Source organism: Pholcus phalangioides, unplaced genomic scaffold (genome assembly GCF_987345545.1).
Source record: "Pholcus phalangioides strain wild (caught in Gottingen) unplaced genomic scaffold, Ppha-v1.0 ptg000028l_1, whole genome shotgun sequence".
Lineage (NCBI taxonomy): Eukaryota > Metazoa > Arthropoda > Arachnida > Araneae > Pholcidae > Pholcus > Pholcus phalangioides.
The window spans coordinates 3,841,929-3,863,173 of NW_028301618.1; the positions used below are offsets into that span (position 1 = coordinate 3,841,929).

At 41.6% G+C, this 21,245-nt stretch overlaps 3 protein-coding genes across 3 annotated transcripts; 1 reads left to right on the forward strand and 2 right to left on the reverse strand.

Annotated features, from left to right (window-relative positions):
• Window positions 1–1,514: 1,514 nt before the first annotated feature.
• Window positions 1,515–5,063, reverse strand: LOC149067784 (uncharacterized). Its single transcript, XM_089252367.1, has one exon. It carries the CDS (start codon window positions 5,061–5,063, stop codon window positions 1,515–1,517), a length of 3,549 nt encoding a protein of 1,182 aa, XP_089108493.1.
• Window positions 5,064–7,454: 2,391 nt separating this feature from the next.
• Window positions 7,455–8,738, forward strand: LOC149067785 (uncharacterized protein F54H12.2-like). Its single transcript, XM_089252368.1, has one exon. The coding sequence runs from the start codon at window positions 7,455–7,457 to the stop codon at window positions 8,736–8,738; it is 1,284 nt and encodes a 427-aa protein (XP_089108494.1).
• A 7,006-nt stretch (window positions 8,739–15,744) lies between these two features.
• On the reverse strand, window positions 15,745–16,479 carry LOC149067786 (uncharacterized). Its single transcript, XM_089252369.1, has one exon. The coding sequence runs from the start codon at window positions 16,477–16,479 to the stop codon at window positions 15,745–15,747; it is 735 nt and encodes a 244-aa protein (XP_089108495.1).
• Window positions 16,480–21,245: the final 4,766 nt, after the last annotated feature.

Sequence of the window (21,245 nt, forward strand, 5' to 3'; positions counted from 1 at the left end):
AACTGTGATCGCTTGAAAGTGAATGGCATTTCTTCAGTGATAATTGGGATACGTGGAACGAAGACGTCTTCTCTCCTTTGGCACATCCAGTTAGAATCGTCGCTTCAATGATGCAATTGTGCAATTTCTTCACGCAGAGTCTTGTGCCATTGCAGAGTCTCGGTGTGTCCAAATTTCTTAAAAGCATTATAGGTGCTCCGACTTTGAGGGTCAAATTTTGTGGTGGCACACCCGGAATATCCAAAGGAGTTCAGAAATTCTGCAGGATACAGAAATAAATGTCTGCGCTGTGTCTGTGACAGTGTCAACCGATTTGTAAGATGTGGAGTCTCCCGGAATAATTTTTAGGATTTTTCCGTTGATCTTGTTCACACTGTCATTTTTCAATGCCGGAATCGGTCTCTCACAAAGCCACTCATGGTTTCGGTGATTTTGTTGAATGTTTGGGAAGACTTTGTCTGCAAGTTCTTGAACTGAGTTTAACAACTGGCAAAATCCATTTGGAAAAGTAATCAGTCAAGTGCTTGGGTCTACGGGAATTCTTCCATTGCCAAGTTTGATCAACTGATGTAAAAATGATAGCAGTGCTGAGTCATTTTGCAGTTGAACTCGCATATTTTTGGATGATAATAATTTTTTAACTTCGTGCCAGAGTGTTGATGATTTGAGGCAAGCATTGAGTTCATCAGTTGGCGTTGAACATTTTTATTCCCAATTTTGTCGTCGTAGTTGTTATTCTCGGTTGTTAGTGACGTCATACGTCCAGCTTGTGCAGCGAATATTATTCAAACGCCTTTTACGCATTTTTTAAATTGAAACTATACCTATACGATGGGCGGTTGATGAGATAAAGGCCGCATTATCACTTACAGGATTACAGGACAACCTGTATATAGGCTAGCCGAAATACCCGTCGCTTCCCGGGTTTTCTGCAATTAAATTGGAAAAGTGACAAACCCTTATAAAGGAATAAACTGTTATAATAACAGAATTAAAGGTGTGACAAACCATTGTAAAGGCATATATTCACGTCTGAAACGCATTGTTGGAAACCACGGTAGTAGGGGAAAAATGGGGTTTTCAGGACAATAGGCACTCCCCACTTACGAGTGGATGTCTTCCGCAGTCCTCCGCTAGATGGCGCTCACATGTTTCTCCCCCCCCCCTTAATTAAATAGGGGGATGTATATAAATTATCGTTTGTAATTTTTTTTTAAATGACGTCACTCATTAGAAAATTAAATAGGGATCGTACAAAAATTATCGTTTGTAATTTTTTTTAACACACTTTTACTCAAAGATGACTTTTCTAGAAAGTTTTCAACATATCCCCCCCCCCCCATTTTTTTTTTCCAAGTTAGCTGTAAAGAAAAATAAACACAACGATAATAAATTACAGAGTCATTCTATATGAATCAAGTTTTCATTTATTTACATGATTAAAGATATATACATTGAATAGTTGAGTAATAAAAAAAATTTACAAGAAAGATAATATTTACAAGAAAAAATATTTACAAAACACTACGTCGTGGGGATCGCGTAGTGCGTCCATATGCATATGTATTTATACCATCACCGAGAATATATCGTTTGTCATCACGGGGGCATAGCGTCGTCTTCCTCATGACCACCGTCTGCAGCTGGTGATGTTTTGATGCAATTTTAATCATGTTATTTTTTATGGTGGCCTTGCTACTTAGACAAGCCAAGTAGTCCTCGTGCTTTAGATGTTTTTTAACCACTGCGCGAACTACCCCCTTTGCGGTCTTTTTCTCCGCGACTGCTGTGGTCATCGAGTACATTTTAGCGCGGAGACCAACGAATTCCACAACGGGTTCGCCGCCGTTCTCATCCTTCATCAAACCCACCACTTTCTTATTCTTCAGGCTGAACAGAGGATGGTCACTGGGGTAATTCGAAGTGTCGAATAGATGAAGCTCCTCCCGCATATCCCTATATACATCACCGGTTTTAATCTCGTATAAGAACGAGTCCGTATCTGTGAATAAAACTTCAACATTGGATCCATACTTTCTTTTCATAAAATTATAATGAAAATCTGCCATGATGTATTTGGATAGGTCTAGAATAGTCACACCGGTATAGATTGGTCTATCCAAATGAATTTTGATTTTGTTCATCCTTACCACAGCTAGATCACCGGTGATTATACGAAAATCTTCGAACGCTGGGGATGATGTGAGCTTCCTCAAGCTCTTCTGGTTGTTGGCCAAACGGATGTCAACGTGCTTTCGCAGGTTTTCTAGGGACTTCCCATACACAGCGTTGTTGAGAAGTTTGTAAAAGTCCTTCTCAAACTCACACCGAGCTTGCTTTCGCTTCTCGGTGTTGAACGCTATGTATGGTCGAATCCACGGCTCCTGAGTAAACTCGATAGCACGTTGAACACCCGTCAGCTTCATCCCCAGCGAGGTGTATAATTTTAAACAACGGTAGTGGATGACGTATGAAGTTTTATTCATCAGATTCGGAGCGAGCTTTTTAGATGGTTTGCCACCGAGTCTCTGCACATACGGTGACAACATTTCTGGGGTTATCTCTATGTTCTCAGCTGCTAGGGGGTAACAATTGTGACTATCGTGCAGATTCACCGGGTATTCCATGCTGACCTCGAGTATGTAACCCTTGGCGGCGTTGTCGTCCACAGCTAAAAAGTCGATCTCGCTGATCTCACTCGGTGACAACCATCTAAAATCGCTCACCGGGAGAGACTCCATCATACATTTACCATATAAATTATTTACATCGAAATACATAATATAAGAAGTTGGTTCACTGGGATTATAACCGGATACGAGAGGATTATTTGCCCGCGCATATCGTTTGGAGATAACTGACACACCACCCCTCACAGCTTTCTCCAAAAAGAGGTGCATGTCCGGGTCAGTGATCAGCTCAAGCTTGGCACCGGTCATCCTCAGGCATGCATTGAAAGCCAATCCAGGGGATGTATACGTGTGCACAGGGTCTATCTTGAAGTTGCCTTCACACAGCCTCCTGAAACGCTCGAACACATCCCCGAGGAGAAGCACATCTGTCTTTACATACAGATCGTGGTAATCACCGAGATTAGCAAGCTCGAACTCTCTCCAAACGTCATGTGCGTACTCATAATCCTCATCGGAAATATGTTGATCCCCAAGAGAGGTGTAAAAGGCTTCTTTTGGGGGCAGCACTGGGTCATTAAATTTACTGAACGAGTTCAAATACTCATATGGATATATACCTTTTCTTCGTAGGTAATGACTTTTACCCCCGAAGCATTTGGACAAGTTTAGAAAATCACCGGGCTCCATAGTCTTCACAAGGGATTCTAATGACGCATTGAGGAACTGGTTTGAGTCCAAGAATCGCAAGCGACCGAGAGAAAAGGAGATAAACTTCTCCATGTTCCTCCCGATCACTTCGATCCTTCGGTTTGGATATTCGCTCAAACCTTTCACCAGAAAGTGAGCATCATAGTTTTGCAGATTGTGAAAAATCACCGGTATGAATCTCCTAAGCCGCAGTTGGAGATTGCACTTCTGGTGGAGTGCGGCCCTGTACGCCCCAGTAATGTGACAGTGGTCACGAACCCTATCATCGCCCAGGGGTTGCTCACAAACCATGCAAGTGTAGGCTTCGCTGAAACTTTTTTGATCATGAGCAGTCATCCGCATAGGCACTGGGTTATCTAACTGGCTCATGACAAACCGCTCTTCATTGATGATGCACCGGAAAAATTCACTGATGCAATCCTCACCCCTATAAACTTTGGGCTCTTTCACATACAACCCATCGGGTCCCACAAGTGTATATGCAAAACCGCAGGGGCGGTGATGATGTTTCTGCGTGGTGTTGGAAAACGAGGGGTTCGGATCGCATCCTTCTACAAGTTCCAGGATTGCCTCGAAATCTGCATATATGATGTAGGGGACATGAAGTTGGAAATGGTGATTTTTGTAAAACATGATGTTATCCCCCTCACTAGGATAAGTGACGCGCTGCGGACCATGCTCGCGACAATGCGATATGTGTGCATTGTGTTTTTCACGGGTGGAGAATTTTTGAAGGCAGTAATTACAGAAATAAGAAGCACCTTTATGCTTCGTGGTGTATGATAGCAAACGAGACATATTTTTGATTAAACAATAATGGGCCGTTGTCTCGTTGCTGATGAGTAGCAGATTAATGATGGTCTGCGATGACGCCTCGCTTATCCTAAGAGGGAAAACTTCCATCCCCTCGCACCCAAAAACATTTATACGCAGAGAGTTCGACACTTCGAATTTACCAATCTGGTTTAGGGTCACCGGGTATTTGAGAGCTGTGGTATCAAGCTCGTTCTCAAACTGCGTGTATTGGTTCACCCTTTCGGGATGTACTTGCACTGGGTGTAGGGCAGCCAACACCGACCAGAGGAAGCATTTCTCGTCGTGGTTCTTGATGTTGATGATGGCTCCCCTGTTGGCTACCCCATTTGGAAATGTGATGTAACTAGCTGCACCCAGTGGTTGATACCTACTTGTGTTCAGCTCAAGCAAGAGCACCCGCTCGAGCACCCACCCACTCCCACAGCCCTCGAAATCCTCTGTCGCCTGCTTTACCTTATCGAAGGCTTCCTGCAGCTGTTCATCGATTTGCTCGATATCTAAAGTGGTGAGCATCTTGCTGCGGAGATACCCGCTGCAGAACTCGTCTTCCCCGTCACTACCCCTCCTCGAAAACACAGCAGTCGCAACTAAATTCCACTTTAATGATCTATGAGTGATCATATCTTCCCCCAAGCGCTGTGTCAATTCCCCTCTCACGCTGTCGAGGAAGGTAGTCATGTCCATCTCTGTGTCTGGTGTGGGGGTCAGTTCGTGAGTGGATAACATGCCTAAAGCACGCCTGACTTGCCTTCCTGCCCCTTGCTGCGGTGGTGCTCGGTGATGGTTCGATGCCCCAGGCTGGGCCGCTTCCCCGCCTTGCTGGGATGCTCCTCCAAGATGAGGTGGTGCTCGGTGATGGCTCGGTGCCCCTCCAAGCTGGGGTGCTCTTTGGGGGGCGTGGCCCATGTTGCGTTGGTGGCGCATGAGGTGACTATTGCGGTGAAAAGCTGCATCGCACTCCATGCACTTGTGCTGGCGTTCACCATGCGTCAACCTATGACGGTTTAGATTCCGACGTAGGGAAAACTCCTTGCCGCACGTCTCGCATAGGTGTCGCTCCTGAAAAACAAATAAAAAGGGAATGTAGGACACGTAAGTCTAACACAAGCAATGGATGAGAGATACAGAAACCCACGTCTTCCCGCTAGTTTCGGTGGCGTATCCGCCCTCAAGCGCGTGCTCAAGTCATCAAAGAAAAAAGAAATCAGGGATTGGTTGTCTGGCGAGAGAGCGTACACGTTACACAGGTCCATTAAAAAAGTGTTTCCCCGCAACAAAACAATAGTGGCCGGTCTGAGCAGTCAATTTCAAATCGATTTGGTGGACATGCGTAATCTAGCCATTCACAACGACGGTTACAACTATCTTTTAACATGCATCGACGTCTTCTCCAAATATGGTTTCGTCATACCCCTCAAAAGAAAGACCGGTGACAACGTTGTCAAAGCTTTAGAAAGCATCTTTCAACAACGTCAACCAGTGGCGCTACAGAGCGATAAGGGGCGAGAGTTTATAGCCGCGCCAGTACAGCGTTATCTAAAGCGTCAGGGCATCAAGTTTTTCACTACGGAGAACGAACAGATCAAAGCCAGCGTGGAGGAGAGGTGGAACAGGTCGCTCAGAAACTGGATGTACAAGTACTTCACTGCCAAGAATACTTATCGCTACATCGACATGATCGAAGATCTCGTGTGGAGTTACAATCACAGGTATCACAGATCTATAAAAATGAGACCGGTCGACGTGAACCCCGGAAACGAGTCTGAGGTGTGGAACAATCTCTATGGGAATACATCCAAGAAACAAGAATGTAAGTTTAAAGTGGGTGATCACGTGCGCATTAGCAGATCGAAGCACACTTTCGAGAGGGGTTACGAGTCCAATTTCACCGAGGAGATATTCGTGGTGAGCGAGTGCGTTAGAAGGGAAATTCCCGTTTACCGACTCAAAGATCTGATGGGGGAAGAAATCAAGGGCACCTTCTACGCCGAAGAGATGGTCGGTGTTAAGATGGGAGAGAAATTCCCGATAGAAAAAGTTTTGAAGAAGAGGAGAAGAAAAGGAATAGTCCAGTACCTCGTGAAATTTCGCGGGTATCCGAAAAAATTCAACTCGTGGGTAGTGCTATAAAAACCCGGAAACAGCGCACGCATCTGTCATTTTCGAGATGGCTTCTTTCTATCTCACTTTACCCAGCGATGCCTCCATGGACTTTTTTCCAGACAACACGCTCTCGAATTTCGTGGTTAAACTCCCAAACACCCTGGAGTTCGAATCCGAGATGGAAGTCGCACTGTCAGAGATAATTTATCCCCATTCGTTCCACAACATCACTAAAGAGACAAACACTTTCGAATTCGATGTCGGTAACAAGGTAATGAAGACCGGTCGCATAGCCCCGGGTTTCTACGAGACGACCCCTGAACTGATCAAAGCCATATCCACTCAAAATTTTCAAGACAAGATCGGTGTGACGTACAACAAAGTCACGAAAAAAGTGAAGGTGAACCTCAAGAAAGACGCCAAGCTCAGACACGGCATAGCTGAAAACTTGGGTTTCGAGCCCGGCCTGATAGAGGGCCCGACCATCGTCGACGGCCCTTTCACAGCGGATCCTAAATTGGACTTTCATCTCTTGTACGTGTACTGCAACCTGGTTGAACCTCAGGTCGTGGGTAACACCTACGCACCGCTACTGAGAATCGTGAAAACTAGCGGTCAAGATGGGGATATAGTCAGCGTGTCTTTCGAACGCGCCCATTACATGCCGCTAGCCAGAAAGAGTTTCGACATCGTTCACATGTATTTAAGGACGCACATGGGCAAGTTTTTCACATTTCAACGTGGAAAGGTGATAGTGAAACTACACTTTAGACTGCGACATGCATTATAAGCCGTACCGGAGCTGTGCCCACAGCATCAACGATTACTATCTGACACAGGCTGGAAACGGACTCGGATATTATCAGGGTAGCGCTCTGCAAAGAGGTTATGGCCTCGGGTCCATATTCAGCTCTCTCTTCAGATCGGCCGTACCGCTGTTGAAGCGAGGTGCCAAGGCCGTGGGATCTCAACTGTTACGCTCGGGCGTAGATTTCGCCAACGACATCGTTCAAGGAAAAGACGCAAAGATAGCTGCTCGCGACCGTGCCAAGGAAGCCGGAAGGTCTCTCACGGATAGGGCGGCCAGTAAAGTCAAATCCATGCTCGGAGGAAAGAATAAAAGGAAGAGACTCGTCAAGAAAACTGTCAGTAAGAAGAGAGCTAGAAAGCTGTCGACATCCGATATATTCAGCGATGGCTTTAATCCACGAAAATTCTCATGAATGTTTGAAAAGCGAAGCCGATCTGTTCACGGTGCCACCCACGGAAACCTCTATAGAATCAGCCGAGTGGGTGCAGTACCATCCCATATCTCAAGTGCGTGATTCGGGGGCCCCCCTCGAATTTCACGTGGCCGGTAGTGCCGAAGAATACATAGACCTTTCTGCCACTCAGCTGTATGTCAGAGTAAAGGTGACAAAACCAGAATCCGACGAAGCCGTATCGACGGCGAATAATTTCCTACACTCCCTCTTCTCCCAGATTGACGTCTCGCTGAACGGGAGAACGCTCACGAACTCATCACACACTTATCCGTATCGAGCTTACCTGGAAACACTGCTTAACTACGGATCGGATGCAAAGAGAGGACCCCTGACAGCCGAGGGGTACTACAAGGACACTGCAGGTCACATGTCTGACCTCACCAAGAACGAAGGGGCCAAGAAGAGAGCAAAACTCGCGGAAAATTCTTTTGAAATGATGGGCGTGCCTCACGTCGACATATTCTATCAACCGAAGCTGATGCTCTCTCTCGTGGACTTGAAGATGAGATTGGTTCGATCGAAACCCGAGTTCTTTCTGATCACTGCTGCTCAGGGTTGCGACGTGGTTATCGAGCAAGCGAGTATTTTTGTGCGCAAAGTAAGAATGAATCCTGCTGTGGCTGTAGCGCATGCCATGGCGCTCGAGAAAACAACAGCCAAATATTGCATTAACCGCGTGATATGCAAGGTTTATTCGATATCCATGGGAAGCATGAGTTTCGTGCAAGATAACGTATTTCTGGGTGTCATGCCTAAGCGATTGGTTATGGGCATGGTGGACACGGAAGCATTCAACGGAACGTTCGGTTTAAACCCCTTCGACTTCAAGCACAACAACGTCAACTTTGTTTCTGTTTCTATCGATGGAAGACCCGTCCCCCACACGTCGCTACAACCAGACTTTAGGAACAGACACGTCATCAGAGCCTACAACACACTCTTCGTGGGCACCGGAAGGCCCGGAGAAGATAAAGGATGTGACGTGAGCAGAGAAGAATACGAAGCCGGCGGTTACAGCCTCTTCGCTTTCAACCTGATACCCGACATGAGCGACTGCGGACACGTGCACCTACAAAAGCAGGGTAATCTGCGAGTGGAACTCAAGTTCTCCTCAGCCTTGACCAAGACCGTGTCGGTTATCATATTTGCCGAATTCGAATCGCTGGTGGAAATAACAAAGTCCAGAAGCGTCTTGTGTGACTTTGCGGGATGAACACTAAACAGATAGAGCGCGCCCTCTCGACACACCCCCACACACGAAAGGCTTTCCTAGGTGTTTTTGCGAGTGATAATTTACCCGAAAATGTGATCGCGTATCCCGCTGCACTGGTTGTGAACACGGACAGAGAGAACGCACTGGTTGGCTATTTACATCGAAAACGAAGCGAGAGCTGATTTCTTCGACTCTTACGGGAACCCGCCCACCTATTTCAAGAAGGGACACATAAACAGATTTCTACGACGCTACTCGCGCGTCGACTATAATGACGTCATGTTACAATCAGATAAGACAACCGTGTGCGGTCACTATGTGATTTTTTTTATCTATTCTCGATGTATCGGCGAAAGTATGAATAATATTGTATCGCATTTTAATATGCAAAACGATATGCGCGTAGCAAGCTTTGTAAAGAAAAATTTTTCTGTTAAATAAAAAATGCATTGTAATTTTTTTGTCATTTACTATGGAACCTTTCAAGCTGACACATCCGAGCACCGTGCTCATTGCCGGACCTACCGGTTCGGGAAAAACATATTTTCTCAGAGAACTATTAAAACACAGAAACGAAATGTTTCGAGAACCTCACCCGAAGCGCGTTATATGGTTTTACGGCGAATATCAGGCCCTGTTCGAAGACATGGAAGACTACGTGGAATTTCGAGAGGGGAGCAATTTCGAAAGCGTGGAAGAAGACAGCTTGGTGATTTTAGATGATCTCATGAACGAGCTATCCGGCGAGAAAAAATTAGCAAACCTTTTCACAAAATACAGCCACCACAGAAAATTGACTGTGATTTTCATTGTGCAGAACGTGTTTCATCAGGGGCGGGAAATGAGAAACGTTTCTCTGAACGCACAGTATATGTTTCTATTCAAAAATAGAAGAGATGTCAGTCAAGTGACCCACCTGGGACGTCAGCTGTTTCCCAGCAAAATCAAATTTTTCAACGAGGTGTTCGAGGATAGCACGAAAAAACCGTATTCGTATTTAATGGTAGATTTACGACCCGAGACGGAGGAAGAAATGCGCCTGCGCACTAACGTGTTACCTGGGCAGACGCAATATATCTATAAACCCAGGAAATGAAACTTTCCATTTTTGAAAATGACGGCAGTGATAGAGGTCGAGGGTTTCCAGCTGTCGGATAGAACATTCATAATCAAGGAGTTGGCGTGGTGCTTCATGCATTCGAGAGAGAATTTTCACTCTGTATACAAACCGCCCAAAAAATTTTCGGAATTATCTCCTAGAGATAGACACCAATGTCTCTACGTCACCAACAACATACACGAAATATCGTGGTCGGCGGGTGATGTACCCTTTGAAATGCTGGAGCGACATTTGCAGCGATTATCAAAAGTCGTATTGTATGCGAAAGGCCACGACAAGTGCCGGATGCTACTGCAACAGTACGGGTTAAAGGTTTATAATCTCGATGCCATTCTCTGCCCCAATATTGTGGACTTGCCAGAAGTGAGCGCGAACTGTTGTCGCCACGAAAGCATGATAAAGCACTGCGCGCTGAAGAAGGCTATAGCATATAGCATATGGTTGGAATAAAAATACCGTTATTTAAAAGTATGGCATTGGAGAAGCAACAAGTGCTTCGTCTACTCTCTGCCTGTCCGAGGAATAAACGCAAGGATTTGTTGAAGAAATTACCGAAATCAGCATTAAAGACAGTCTGCGAGTGCTCACTCAATATTTTGAAGGGTGTCATACCGTTATCCTCAAAACAGAAAAACAAACTGAAAAGGCACAGAAATACACTTCGCAAACTCGCCTGCAAAAAGACGCCGCTATACGAGAAAAAGCGCGTGCTGATTCAGAAAGGAGGTTTTTTGTTCCAGTTAATCCCAGCCGCCATACAAACCCTCGCCACTTTGTTCACGAGATAATGGAGCACGCACAGAAATTCGCTCTGGTTCCAGAACAATTGTTATCGCGTCATGCGACCACAAAAGAGCAGCTTTCTGAGTTGGACAACGAGATGTTGAAAATACTGCGAAGCAAGGAGCCCGAAGCTATAAAAATTAAACTCTATCAGAATATGCTGAACAAGAGAATCAACGTCGCCGAGAATAATCCACCGCGGTTACCAGAACCGAAAATTCAAGAAGTAAAAAAAGAGAAGAAAAATAAAGTTGACGAATCACCAATAGCTCTGATTTCTGTCCCGAAATCGCAAAGAGGGCACTCAGAAAAAATTATCACGCATATAAATAAGCATCCGAACGTATTAAAAATTAATTCTAACGGCTCGATCGTTTATAAGAGCAGACTCATCAAAGGAAGCGACATTCGCGATTTGATATCAAGTGTGGTCGGTCGAAGAAAATCACCCGTGGTGGGTCAAGAGATTTTCTTGAAAGCACTAGAAGAAACCGGAGCTCCGAGAGATTATATAAAAAACCCATTTTTGAAACATATTTGGTTAGAGCTTTGAAATGCCAACAACAGTGGAAGCCGTGATCTACGATCAAAACAATAGAAAGCAGGGAATCGCATGGAAAACGGATGTACCGTCATTCGATTTACCGAGCTGCTGGTCCTACGAATTGGAGAGTCATGGAGAACTGATAAGACACAAGAGAATGTTCGCCATATTCACGATACTGATTGTTATATTATTTACTCTTATAGCAACAACATATAAAAATCAAATGGACTTTGAAAGATGTAATTCCTCTCTTCCGCTGGGAGGAAATATTTTTCTCACGTATTGCAATAAAACCTACGATATACGCTATTTTAGCGGAAATGCACCCACTACGAAAGCCGTTAATCTCACCAGTTCGCAAATGTATAAATTGATTCACGAGTCTGCGGATGTACTCATATACAACTGAATAAAATATATTTTTTTTCTATGTATTTGAATTCTTTTGTCGAAATAAATTTACCTCGCGACATGAAATAAAATAATGGATCGGAAAAGTTCTACCAATAAAAAAAAAAAATTACAAGAAAACACTGACCTTTTTCTTCTTCTCTGTTGGAGCATAACCACTCGGTCCAGCTTCGTCCATTATACGCTTATTCATGCTCATACATTGTTTGACGAAATTCTCCTCGTCTTCTACCAAAAATTTAAATTCACTTCCACTAATTAAATTATCGTTGAGACATTCATCAATGAAATTTTGTTCATCAGCAAACAACCTAACTAGATCTTCTTCATTAATCCCGAAATTCACGAAAGAACTCATACTTCCAATGCGAAAGAAGAAAGAAAGCTGAAATGAAGTTGACTCTATTGAGATCAAAAACGAAATGAGAGATCGTGTGAAGACGACACTTTTTATCGCGAAAGGTGATGACCAGAGCGTTATCGATGATTCATGTACAGCCGACGGTCATCGCGGTGACTCACATGCATCTGGGTACTCGTGACAATCTCACTCTACTGATTATTTTTGACTCAACTTGTGCACGCCAATACTGATTATTTTTGACTTACCAAATGTAGTACTGATTATTTTTTATACAGTCGAATGTTATACTGCGATTACTTTTTGGTGCTATCAAATCACCAAAGGGTACTGTTTATTTTTTGCGCTTGCCAATGCAATAGTACTGATTATATTTGACTCCAACATAGTATATCCACATACTCGCATATAAAAGCTGTAGGGTAGACAGATTTACTTCACTCACTCGCTTTGGATACGCTCTCTCTCCGCAAATCTCACTCGGTAAGAATTTTTTTTTTTTATAACTATGGCTTCTTGTGTACTTGATCTGGAAGGGGTAATGCTTAGAAATGGACTATATGTAGTTAAGGAAATGGCTTGCTTCAATTTAGGCACAGGGAGAGTGTATCATTCACTCTATCTGCCACCTTTTTCTAGCGATGAGCTTGCAGATGAAGATTTTAAGCAAATGGTTTGGGTTAGTAAAAATATCCATAATATTGGATGGGAAGAAGGTCTTTTCGACTATAAATTGATGAAAATTCATCTCGTAAGCGTAAATAATAAGTTTAGTCAAATTTATGTTAATTGCATGCAGAAAAAAAAATTTCTAGAGCAGCGATTTAATTTGAAAACGGTAGAAGTCTTGAACTTTCCTAAATCGCTAGCGACAAACAGCGTTTCTTGCAGCTTTCACCCTCTGCAAAAGGGTCATTGTGCTAGAGGGAAGGTCATGGCGTACGCTGAATGGTTAGATAGTTAAAATTAATTTCTAATTTTTTTTTTTTTTAATAATAGTTACAATTTTTTTTTTAAATTATTTGTTTATGCGTAACAGAAAAAAAAAAATATTTCATTGGTTTGGGGAATAATTTTCATCTATTTTTTCTTATCGTGAGATTTGCGGATTGAATGTGTTGTCACTCTTCTCGTTTAGAAAAAAAAATGACAAGTCTTTGCTTTGAATACGCACAAAACGTTCTGGAACAACCCAATGCTGTGCTACGACAACTTGAAAGGGAAATCGTATACCGTCCGGCCGAGGAATGCATCTTCAAGTTCGGTGATAGGACTTATCCAATGCCCCGCCAACACGCAGCCTACGGTGACCCCGATTTATTCTACAAATTTTCTGGAATGAAGCTCCAAGCCCAACCGTGGACGCCTCTCCTATTGGATTTGAAAGCTGTGGTCGAGAGCATCACAGGTTACGACTACAACTTCGTTGTCATCAACCGATACTCTGATGGACAGAAGAGCATCTCCCCTCACTCCGATGATGAGGCGCAGCTCGTGAAAGATCATCCCATCGCTTGCCTCTCCCTGGGCGCTGAAAGAAACATCATCTTCTCTCGTTGGGAGCACAAGTCCGTGGACCGAATCCTCGAACACAACAGCCTCTTGACAATGCTACCTCCAACTAACCAGCTGTGGCGTCACGCGATTCCAAAGGACTCGAAAGTCAAAGACGTTCGCGTTAGTCTCACGTTCCGGAAAATAGTCCAGACAAAGAGGAAAGCCGTGGCAGAATCACCACCAGCTAAGAGATCTCGCAGCAGTGGCTTCGATAAAAGCCAACTACCAACCAACATATTCCACATCGAAGAGAACTTTTATGTTAGTGTAGCGATCTTCAACGGGGAAGTGAAAGTTCACATACGCGAATACTACGAAGAAGAGGGACTCGTGAAGCCAGGCAAGAACGGTGTGACCCTTTCTCCATACGTGTGGCAATGCTTGCTAACTGAATTCTCCCGTCGCAGTATGTCTCAACGCGTCGGAAGAACATTCTTAGTGTCCGAGAATTTGATAGCGGATTACAGCGGTGATGCTGTGATCATTCAACCTATTCATCGCAACGGTGAAAAGTTTCAGTGTTTTGGAAACATCGTCAAGATGTCGTTTTGCGTAGCAGATAAACTTTTCTGGTGTGATGAAAAACAACAGCTTCATAGTGTTATCACCAAGTTCATCCAGAAAGCACTCTGCTTGGACTATCTCAAATTGTGTGTGCGCGAAATCCAGACTAAAGGGACAAACTCTTTGGATATTACAGATGTTCTCGCTAAACTGGTGAGTGAAAAACTTTCAGTTACCATTGGAAATGTTATTGATTGTCACGGATGCTCTATGGGCTATGCCAATCAGCTGGGCCATGAATGTCTGCAGGTAGATGACATGTATTACAAATATTCAGATCACGCTATAACTTTAATTGACTTTCGCGAAGTCGCAAAAATTCTTGTGGAAAATTACAATGTCGTAGAAAAATGTTTTGATGCGATTGATTTTGATGTTTTGAAATCAAAGATAGAAGAAAATTATTTGAAATAAATGAAAACTTCATTCGCATAAAATGGCTCTGTATATTATTGCTCCCTTGTTTTATTATTTTTTTTACAGCTAAGCTCATCTTGGGGATTTAATTTGTGTGGGAAGAAAACTTTTTACATTAAAAAAATTAAGAACGGTAAAAAAAGCGTTGGAAACTTCTAGGGACTTTTCTTAGCCAGACTTGGGAAAACTGACATAAAAAGTAAGAACGACTTGCATCGTAAAAAAAAAAAACGATAATTTTTTATTTTAAAGTAATTCAAACCCTCATCAAACTTCTTTGAAAAAAAAAACAATATTTTAGGATGCAATATAAGAAAGATCCCTGATGTGACATAAAATAAATTTAATTTGGGAAAGGTTCCTTGGTATCGTATTTGCTAAACTCGATAATTTTTTTTTTATTTTAAAAAAATAATTTAAGCCCTCATCAAACCTGTTTGAAAAAAAAAAGTAAGTTGGAGAAAACGATAATTTAAGAACGACCCCTAATGTGACATCATACGATATTTTAATGATGTTGTTCGTCATTAGCTTTCTTGGATGAAAAAAGTAGGACACAGTTGATCACGTGAGTGCCCCATAGCCCCCGTATACAGAGGGTGACATAAAAAATTCTAATTTAATAATGACTCCCAGGAAAGATCCCTGACGTGGCATAAAAATTTAATTTAAGAACGACCCCCAATAAAACAATTTAATTTAGGGAAAAAAAACAGTAAAGCGTCATCCCTCTTATCGAGGCATCCCTTATCGCGTGGGAGCGCCATCTAGCGGAGGGCTGCGGAAGACATCCCCTCGTAAGGTGGGGAGTGCCTATTGTCCTGGTGGGGAGTAAGTGGGGAGTGCCTATTGTCCTGAAAACCCCATTTTTCCCCTACTCACGGTAACCAAAGTAAACGTTCCGAAAGTAATTGTTTAGGCGCCAAAACTATTGTTGCCCGACAGTTTTTCCGCCCATTTCGGGCATTTGCCCAGCTCTGACGAACTTTTAAAGTAGCCTACGGTTCAATCCCGGACCTGTTTGGTATCGATTGACGATCGGTCTAAAACTGTAGATTTGTATAAAGAGCATACATACATACATACTTTCACATTTATATATAAGATGTAACACAAAAGTAATATAAAATATATACACAGTATTTATAGCATAATTATTAAATTCATATCCTAATCAAAATTTAAAGATTATAAATAATGCAACAAGTAATACGAAAAATATATACAGTATTTATGCACATATAAATTAAATTCTTATCATATTGTGCTTTCTAACTTTTGCGGTTGCAAACTTATCGATCACATCAGAAAAATCTATATGCCTAGCAAATTCATTTTCGATGCACATTATCGCCAAGTTGTTGAGTCGTTCTTGACTTGTTGTGCTTCTTTGCCGCGTTTTCAATGCATTTCCCAACTTGCTGAATGACCTTTCAGCTGAAGAAACAGTAACTGGCACTGTGCAAAACAGTTTAATTGCAAGGCAGATATTAGGAAAAATGCCTTGCAGTTTTTTATCGTATATTGAATTCAATAAATTAATTGAGCTTTTTTCATGCGTGCCAAAAACTGCATTGTAGATATTTTTCAAGTGTAGAATTTCATTTAATAGATCTTCTGAGAGATCTTTTCCGAATGTGTTAATCAGTCTTGCCACTTTGGTGGAGAGCTGGTTTTCGTCCAGTTTGGTAAAGTTTAAGATTGGTGAAAATGTGTCGTATACAATCTCAGCTGTTTCGAATCGGGTTATCAAATCATTGATAATGAAGTCCAGTACTGGAAATACAACCGAAACTCTAAAGTCTTGCTCAGTGTTAGCTTTTCGACTGTCGGGAAATTTAGTTTTCAATCCTACAGCCTCAGCAACTGTTTTTGCTTCTTGGAGTATATTCGCCCACGAATCTCGTAAATGCTGCATCTCTTGCACCAAATCTCTTATGAGCAAAATCGCAACATCAAGAGATATTCCTTCGCTTTGCATAACTACGTTTTTTTGGTCAATACTGGCTAGTATTTTGTGCCAAAAAACAGTCATCAGCAAACCTTTAAAAGATTTGAAATACTTATTCACACCTTTAGCTATATTGAGTGCAGAAAGTGTTAAACTCGTTGCCATCTCCCCTAAAAGAACGCATAACGCATTAAGAATGCCGGGATAATGCTTAACAATTGGACGCACAGCTTGAATCCTCTCACTCCACCTTGTTTCCGACAGACTTTGAAGAGACAACGGCACATGCTTTTTTAGTGCTTCCTAGCGTGCAGGACTGTGAGCAAACAATGTGTAGAAGCTTTCAACATTTCCAAAAAATGTTAGAATATCTGGATTGATTTTTGCAGCATTCACTCCTACGCGATTCAATGAATGTGCTCCGCATGGAGAGAACAAGGAATTTGTTCATTTTTAACATACGAGACTTGACACCCTTTATTTCGCCGCGCATATTTGCGCCATTGTCGTAACCCTGTGAACGGCAATCTTCAAAGGGGTATAGTGTGCATTTCTAGAGTTTTAAGAATTTTTTCTGTTATTTTTTCTCCACTTGCCGCACTGAAGTTCATAAATTGTATAAAACGTTCATTTACTTCGAATTCTTTTGAAACAGGGTTTTGGAATATATATCTCAGAATTAGAACATTCTGTTCATTGCGAGAGATATCTGGAGTTGAATCCACTATTATTCCATAGAAAATTGCATGTCGTCTTTGATTTAGTATCGTTTGGAGCACCTTTTCCGCACAAAGGCCAATAAACTCATTTTGCGAATACCATGACAAATAATGCGCATGTCCTTTCATATTTTTACCTTCCATCTGATTTTTTTTAACTTTAGCAAGATGTTCTCGTGTCACTTCATCATATTTTCCTATCAATTCCAATACCCCCAAAAAATTCCCATTATGAACATCTCCAATCTTGGTGTTCTCTCCTTGAAAAGCGAGACCTCTAGATGATAAAAAAATTGTCACGTCCAAAATTCGTTGTAGAAATGCTCTCCACTTTGTTATTTCACTCTGAAATTGCAACTGAATATTTTTATCGATTCCGTGTCCATTTAGTGAGTGCAAAAGCGATTTCCAGGCTAGAAATTGTTTCTTATGTTCACCACTTTTTTCGTGCTGAGGTAAAATTTCATACAACTTCTTCCAAGGTTTGATTCTGGGTAAAAATCCTTCTTGGGCTAAATTGCTCAGCTTTTTATTTCTCGAGTCATTGAATATACGGCATGGTAGACAGTACAGAGATTCTTTTGAAGCACTCCATTCTAACCATTTCCGTGGAAACAGTTCTCTGTCTTATGTCCTTCATTTTCGTGTAGAGCATGGAATCTTGAAATTCTCTGCCATTCACATCAAGAGGCAATTCTTTATATATCTCTTGAAATTCCTGAAACCCGATGGTTCGCACTATTTCCCGCCGTTGTAAATCTGAGATCACTGGAGGCCAAGTACCAGGATCATCATATTTTAGCGCACAGCTATCCGTAGACTCTCCAACACTAACGTCAACTGTATCGTGATTACGATTAGCTGCCTCTCTTTCCTCAGGGATTTTTTTCTTCTGCTATTTCCTCAATTGAAACTGGTTCAACCAACCGCAGCAATCAACTCTTCTTTGACTTGTTTTTGAACAAATGAATCATTTTGTGGCTCTTTGTTTGCATCATCTTGAAAGTCACAACTATCATCATGACCTTCACAATAAGCACTAATAGAAGTGATATGATTTTCGGATCTAAAAAACTTGGTAATGGATTGACGACCTCGTGATATTTTTGACTCTCTTTCAGCCTGGAGTTTTCTCTTCTGAGCACCAGACTTATGTTTGTAATTCGAATCAGAGATGACCCGCCTTTTTTTAGCAATTTTTCACCTGACAAAAAAATTATGCAAATTGAGTTTAACATGATCAAAATTAATTGTCCGTAATATAAAATATAGAATTTGTGCGGCAATAATATACGTATAGTATCTTGTGATGCGGATCACGATTATTACGATACTCAAAAAATTCGGCACATTAATAAATTGAAACCGAATCGTGCATTGAATTAAATGTAAAATGAACTTTCTACTTAAGGTTAAAAAATATATAATTTTCAGTGTTGTAGGCACTACTAGAAAATTGAATATGAGCATTTATTTTGGTAAACTTTTAAGGTAAACATTTTAAACTTTAAAGCATTTAAGGTAAACCTTTGGCAAAAGTTTACCTTAACTTTCTTAATTAACAGAATAATTAATCAGGTTAGGCGTGTATTTCCCCCTGTAAAGATGGGCTTGGCAAATCCCAAGGTGCCTGGTCACCACGGCGACTAGAAGCAGGGCCGCAACTAGATGCTTGGTCAGCCGGGGAAAGCATGCATTTTGGCGGCCCCTCATAATGTTCAAAGAGAGATTAAAGAGTGAAATTTGGGCCCCCTCTAGTACGGCGCCCGGGGCACCAGACCCGCCTGCACCCCCCCCCCTAGTTGTGGCCCTGACTAGAAGATTGATATTGGTGCCTAAAATTTCTATATCTCATTGATAAGTGGAAGTCTATAAGTAACACAAAATTTTCTGATTTCATGACGTGTCCCTCCTAACATGAGAAGGGGGTTATGAAGTCCGAGAAAAAGTTTGAAAAACATTATTTATAGGACCATAACATCCATATTTGTTATGGGCATCTTTTTCTCAGCCATCTCGTTGGGCATTTTGCCTGTTATGGCCTTGTATTTGTATTTATATTTTTCTTAGAGTAAAATCATGATAGGCGTCAGCCAAATTTCTTAAGAGCCAAAGTCTTTTCTAAAGCAGATGTTGCGAAATTAACATGCCACTAGATACTCTCGGCAGAAAAAAACCAGCTGTGTTCAAAAATATACTAAAAGGTGATTTGAGCGAGATGTAAAAAATTTCGTTGAACTGTTCTCAAAATCTCTAAAACATATAGAACACGGCTTCTTGACCATTTTTAGTTCACGAACCTTTTGTACCAATAACATGAAGCAGGTCCGTAGGCAAAAGCGCATTTATGGTTTGGCTGCCCTTCTCCCATTCTAGTCTGATTTTCTTGACTACTCTTTCTTCGAATTCGCCACCCTGTGCTATGAGCCACTTGGTCCCTTCCCCCTCCTGCAAAGTATATCTATGTCTCTAAATCACTCTTTTAGTCATTCCCATGCTTGCACACTTTTTTGGCTACTCATGTGCCTGAACACTGTTTTGGTCACTCACATACTTGCATACGTTCTACGTCACTCTTTTGGTCACTCACTGTCATGATTCTTTGCTTTATAGGTCACTCTTTCGATCACACTCACGTTTATAACACGTTCTTGGTCACTCATTCACATGCTTGCAAACTCTCTAGGTCCTTTTGGTAAGTCACTGACCTAGTTCCTAATTCTCACGTCAGAGGTGGACTTATTTCGGGTTCAGCAAATGTTTCCGCCCTTCTCCAATTCCACTAATTTTCGTATCCACTCATTCCTCGAATTTGCCGCCCTGTGCTACTACCCGCAACCTCCCCTCCCCCAGTAAACACGCAACTGTCCGTAGCCAGAAACTTCGATTGGAAGGAGACAACTAGCATTTCGGGGGGGGGGGGGGTAGGGAGTGGCACAAGGTTAAGGAACTATAGACTTTATTTTGTTTTCATTTATTTATTAATTTTTTTTATTGGACTAAGCACAACACATAACAATCGAAACAACCGAGCAAGACAAAAAAAAAATGGCATTACAGTGACCCAGACACTCTGTGACCCCAAGGGACTACAAGTCCTTCCAGTGGGTCAATATAAATTAGATTAAAGAGTTAATTGGATTATGCAACAGCCTTGTTAATGTACTAATTGGTTAAATATTTTATAAAGCCGTATATATATTTATTTATTTAATTTTTATTTTTTTTTTCGCTTTTGTTTTAGTTGAACAAAGAAAAAACATATATATATATATATTTATTTATTTATTTATTTATTTTCGGCACTTGATATATGTTATTCAATCTAGATGAGGTTCTATTTTGTTTTGTTTCTAGCCAATCTATCTATATATATAAAATTCATATATATAAAATTGATTTTCTGTGTGTCTGTGTGTGTGTATGTTCTCCATACAAATCTACAATTTTAGATCGATCGTCCCCAAATTTTGCATATATACCAAATGGGACCCGACTTGAACGATAGGCTACTTTAAAATTTCGTCAGAGCAGGGCAAATGCCCCAAATGGGCAAAAAACTGTCCGGCAACAATGGTTTTTGGGCCTCAACAATCACTTTCCGAACGTTTACTTTGGTTACCGTGGTTCCCTAGCGATGAGTTTCAGACGTTTATATATGCCTTTACAATGGTTTGTCACTTCTTTAATGCTGCCAGTTATGTATAATGGTTTATGCCTTTATAATGGTTTGCCACATTTTCAATATACTCTCAGTAATGAGGCTTTTTGAATAGACGCCATAATCATCACCATCATCGCTTCGAGGGTCAGGAAAAAGGTGATCCTCATAGAAATCAGTATTAAAATTGCCGATTTAACTGCATAAATACGGAAATTTAGTGGGGGGGGGGGGTTCCCTGCCACATCAATAATTTTAAAAATTAAATTGAATTCTCGATTTTTGAAATATGGAATTCACTTGGAGATACGAAGCCCAGAAAATTAAAAATATGAATAATTTGCCGGATCTACTTTCGAGCTGGATATCCATGCAATAACATTGATTTCAACTTTTTATTTATATCTTCTCAAGCA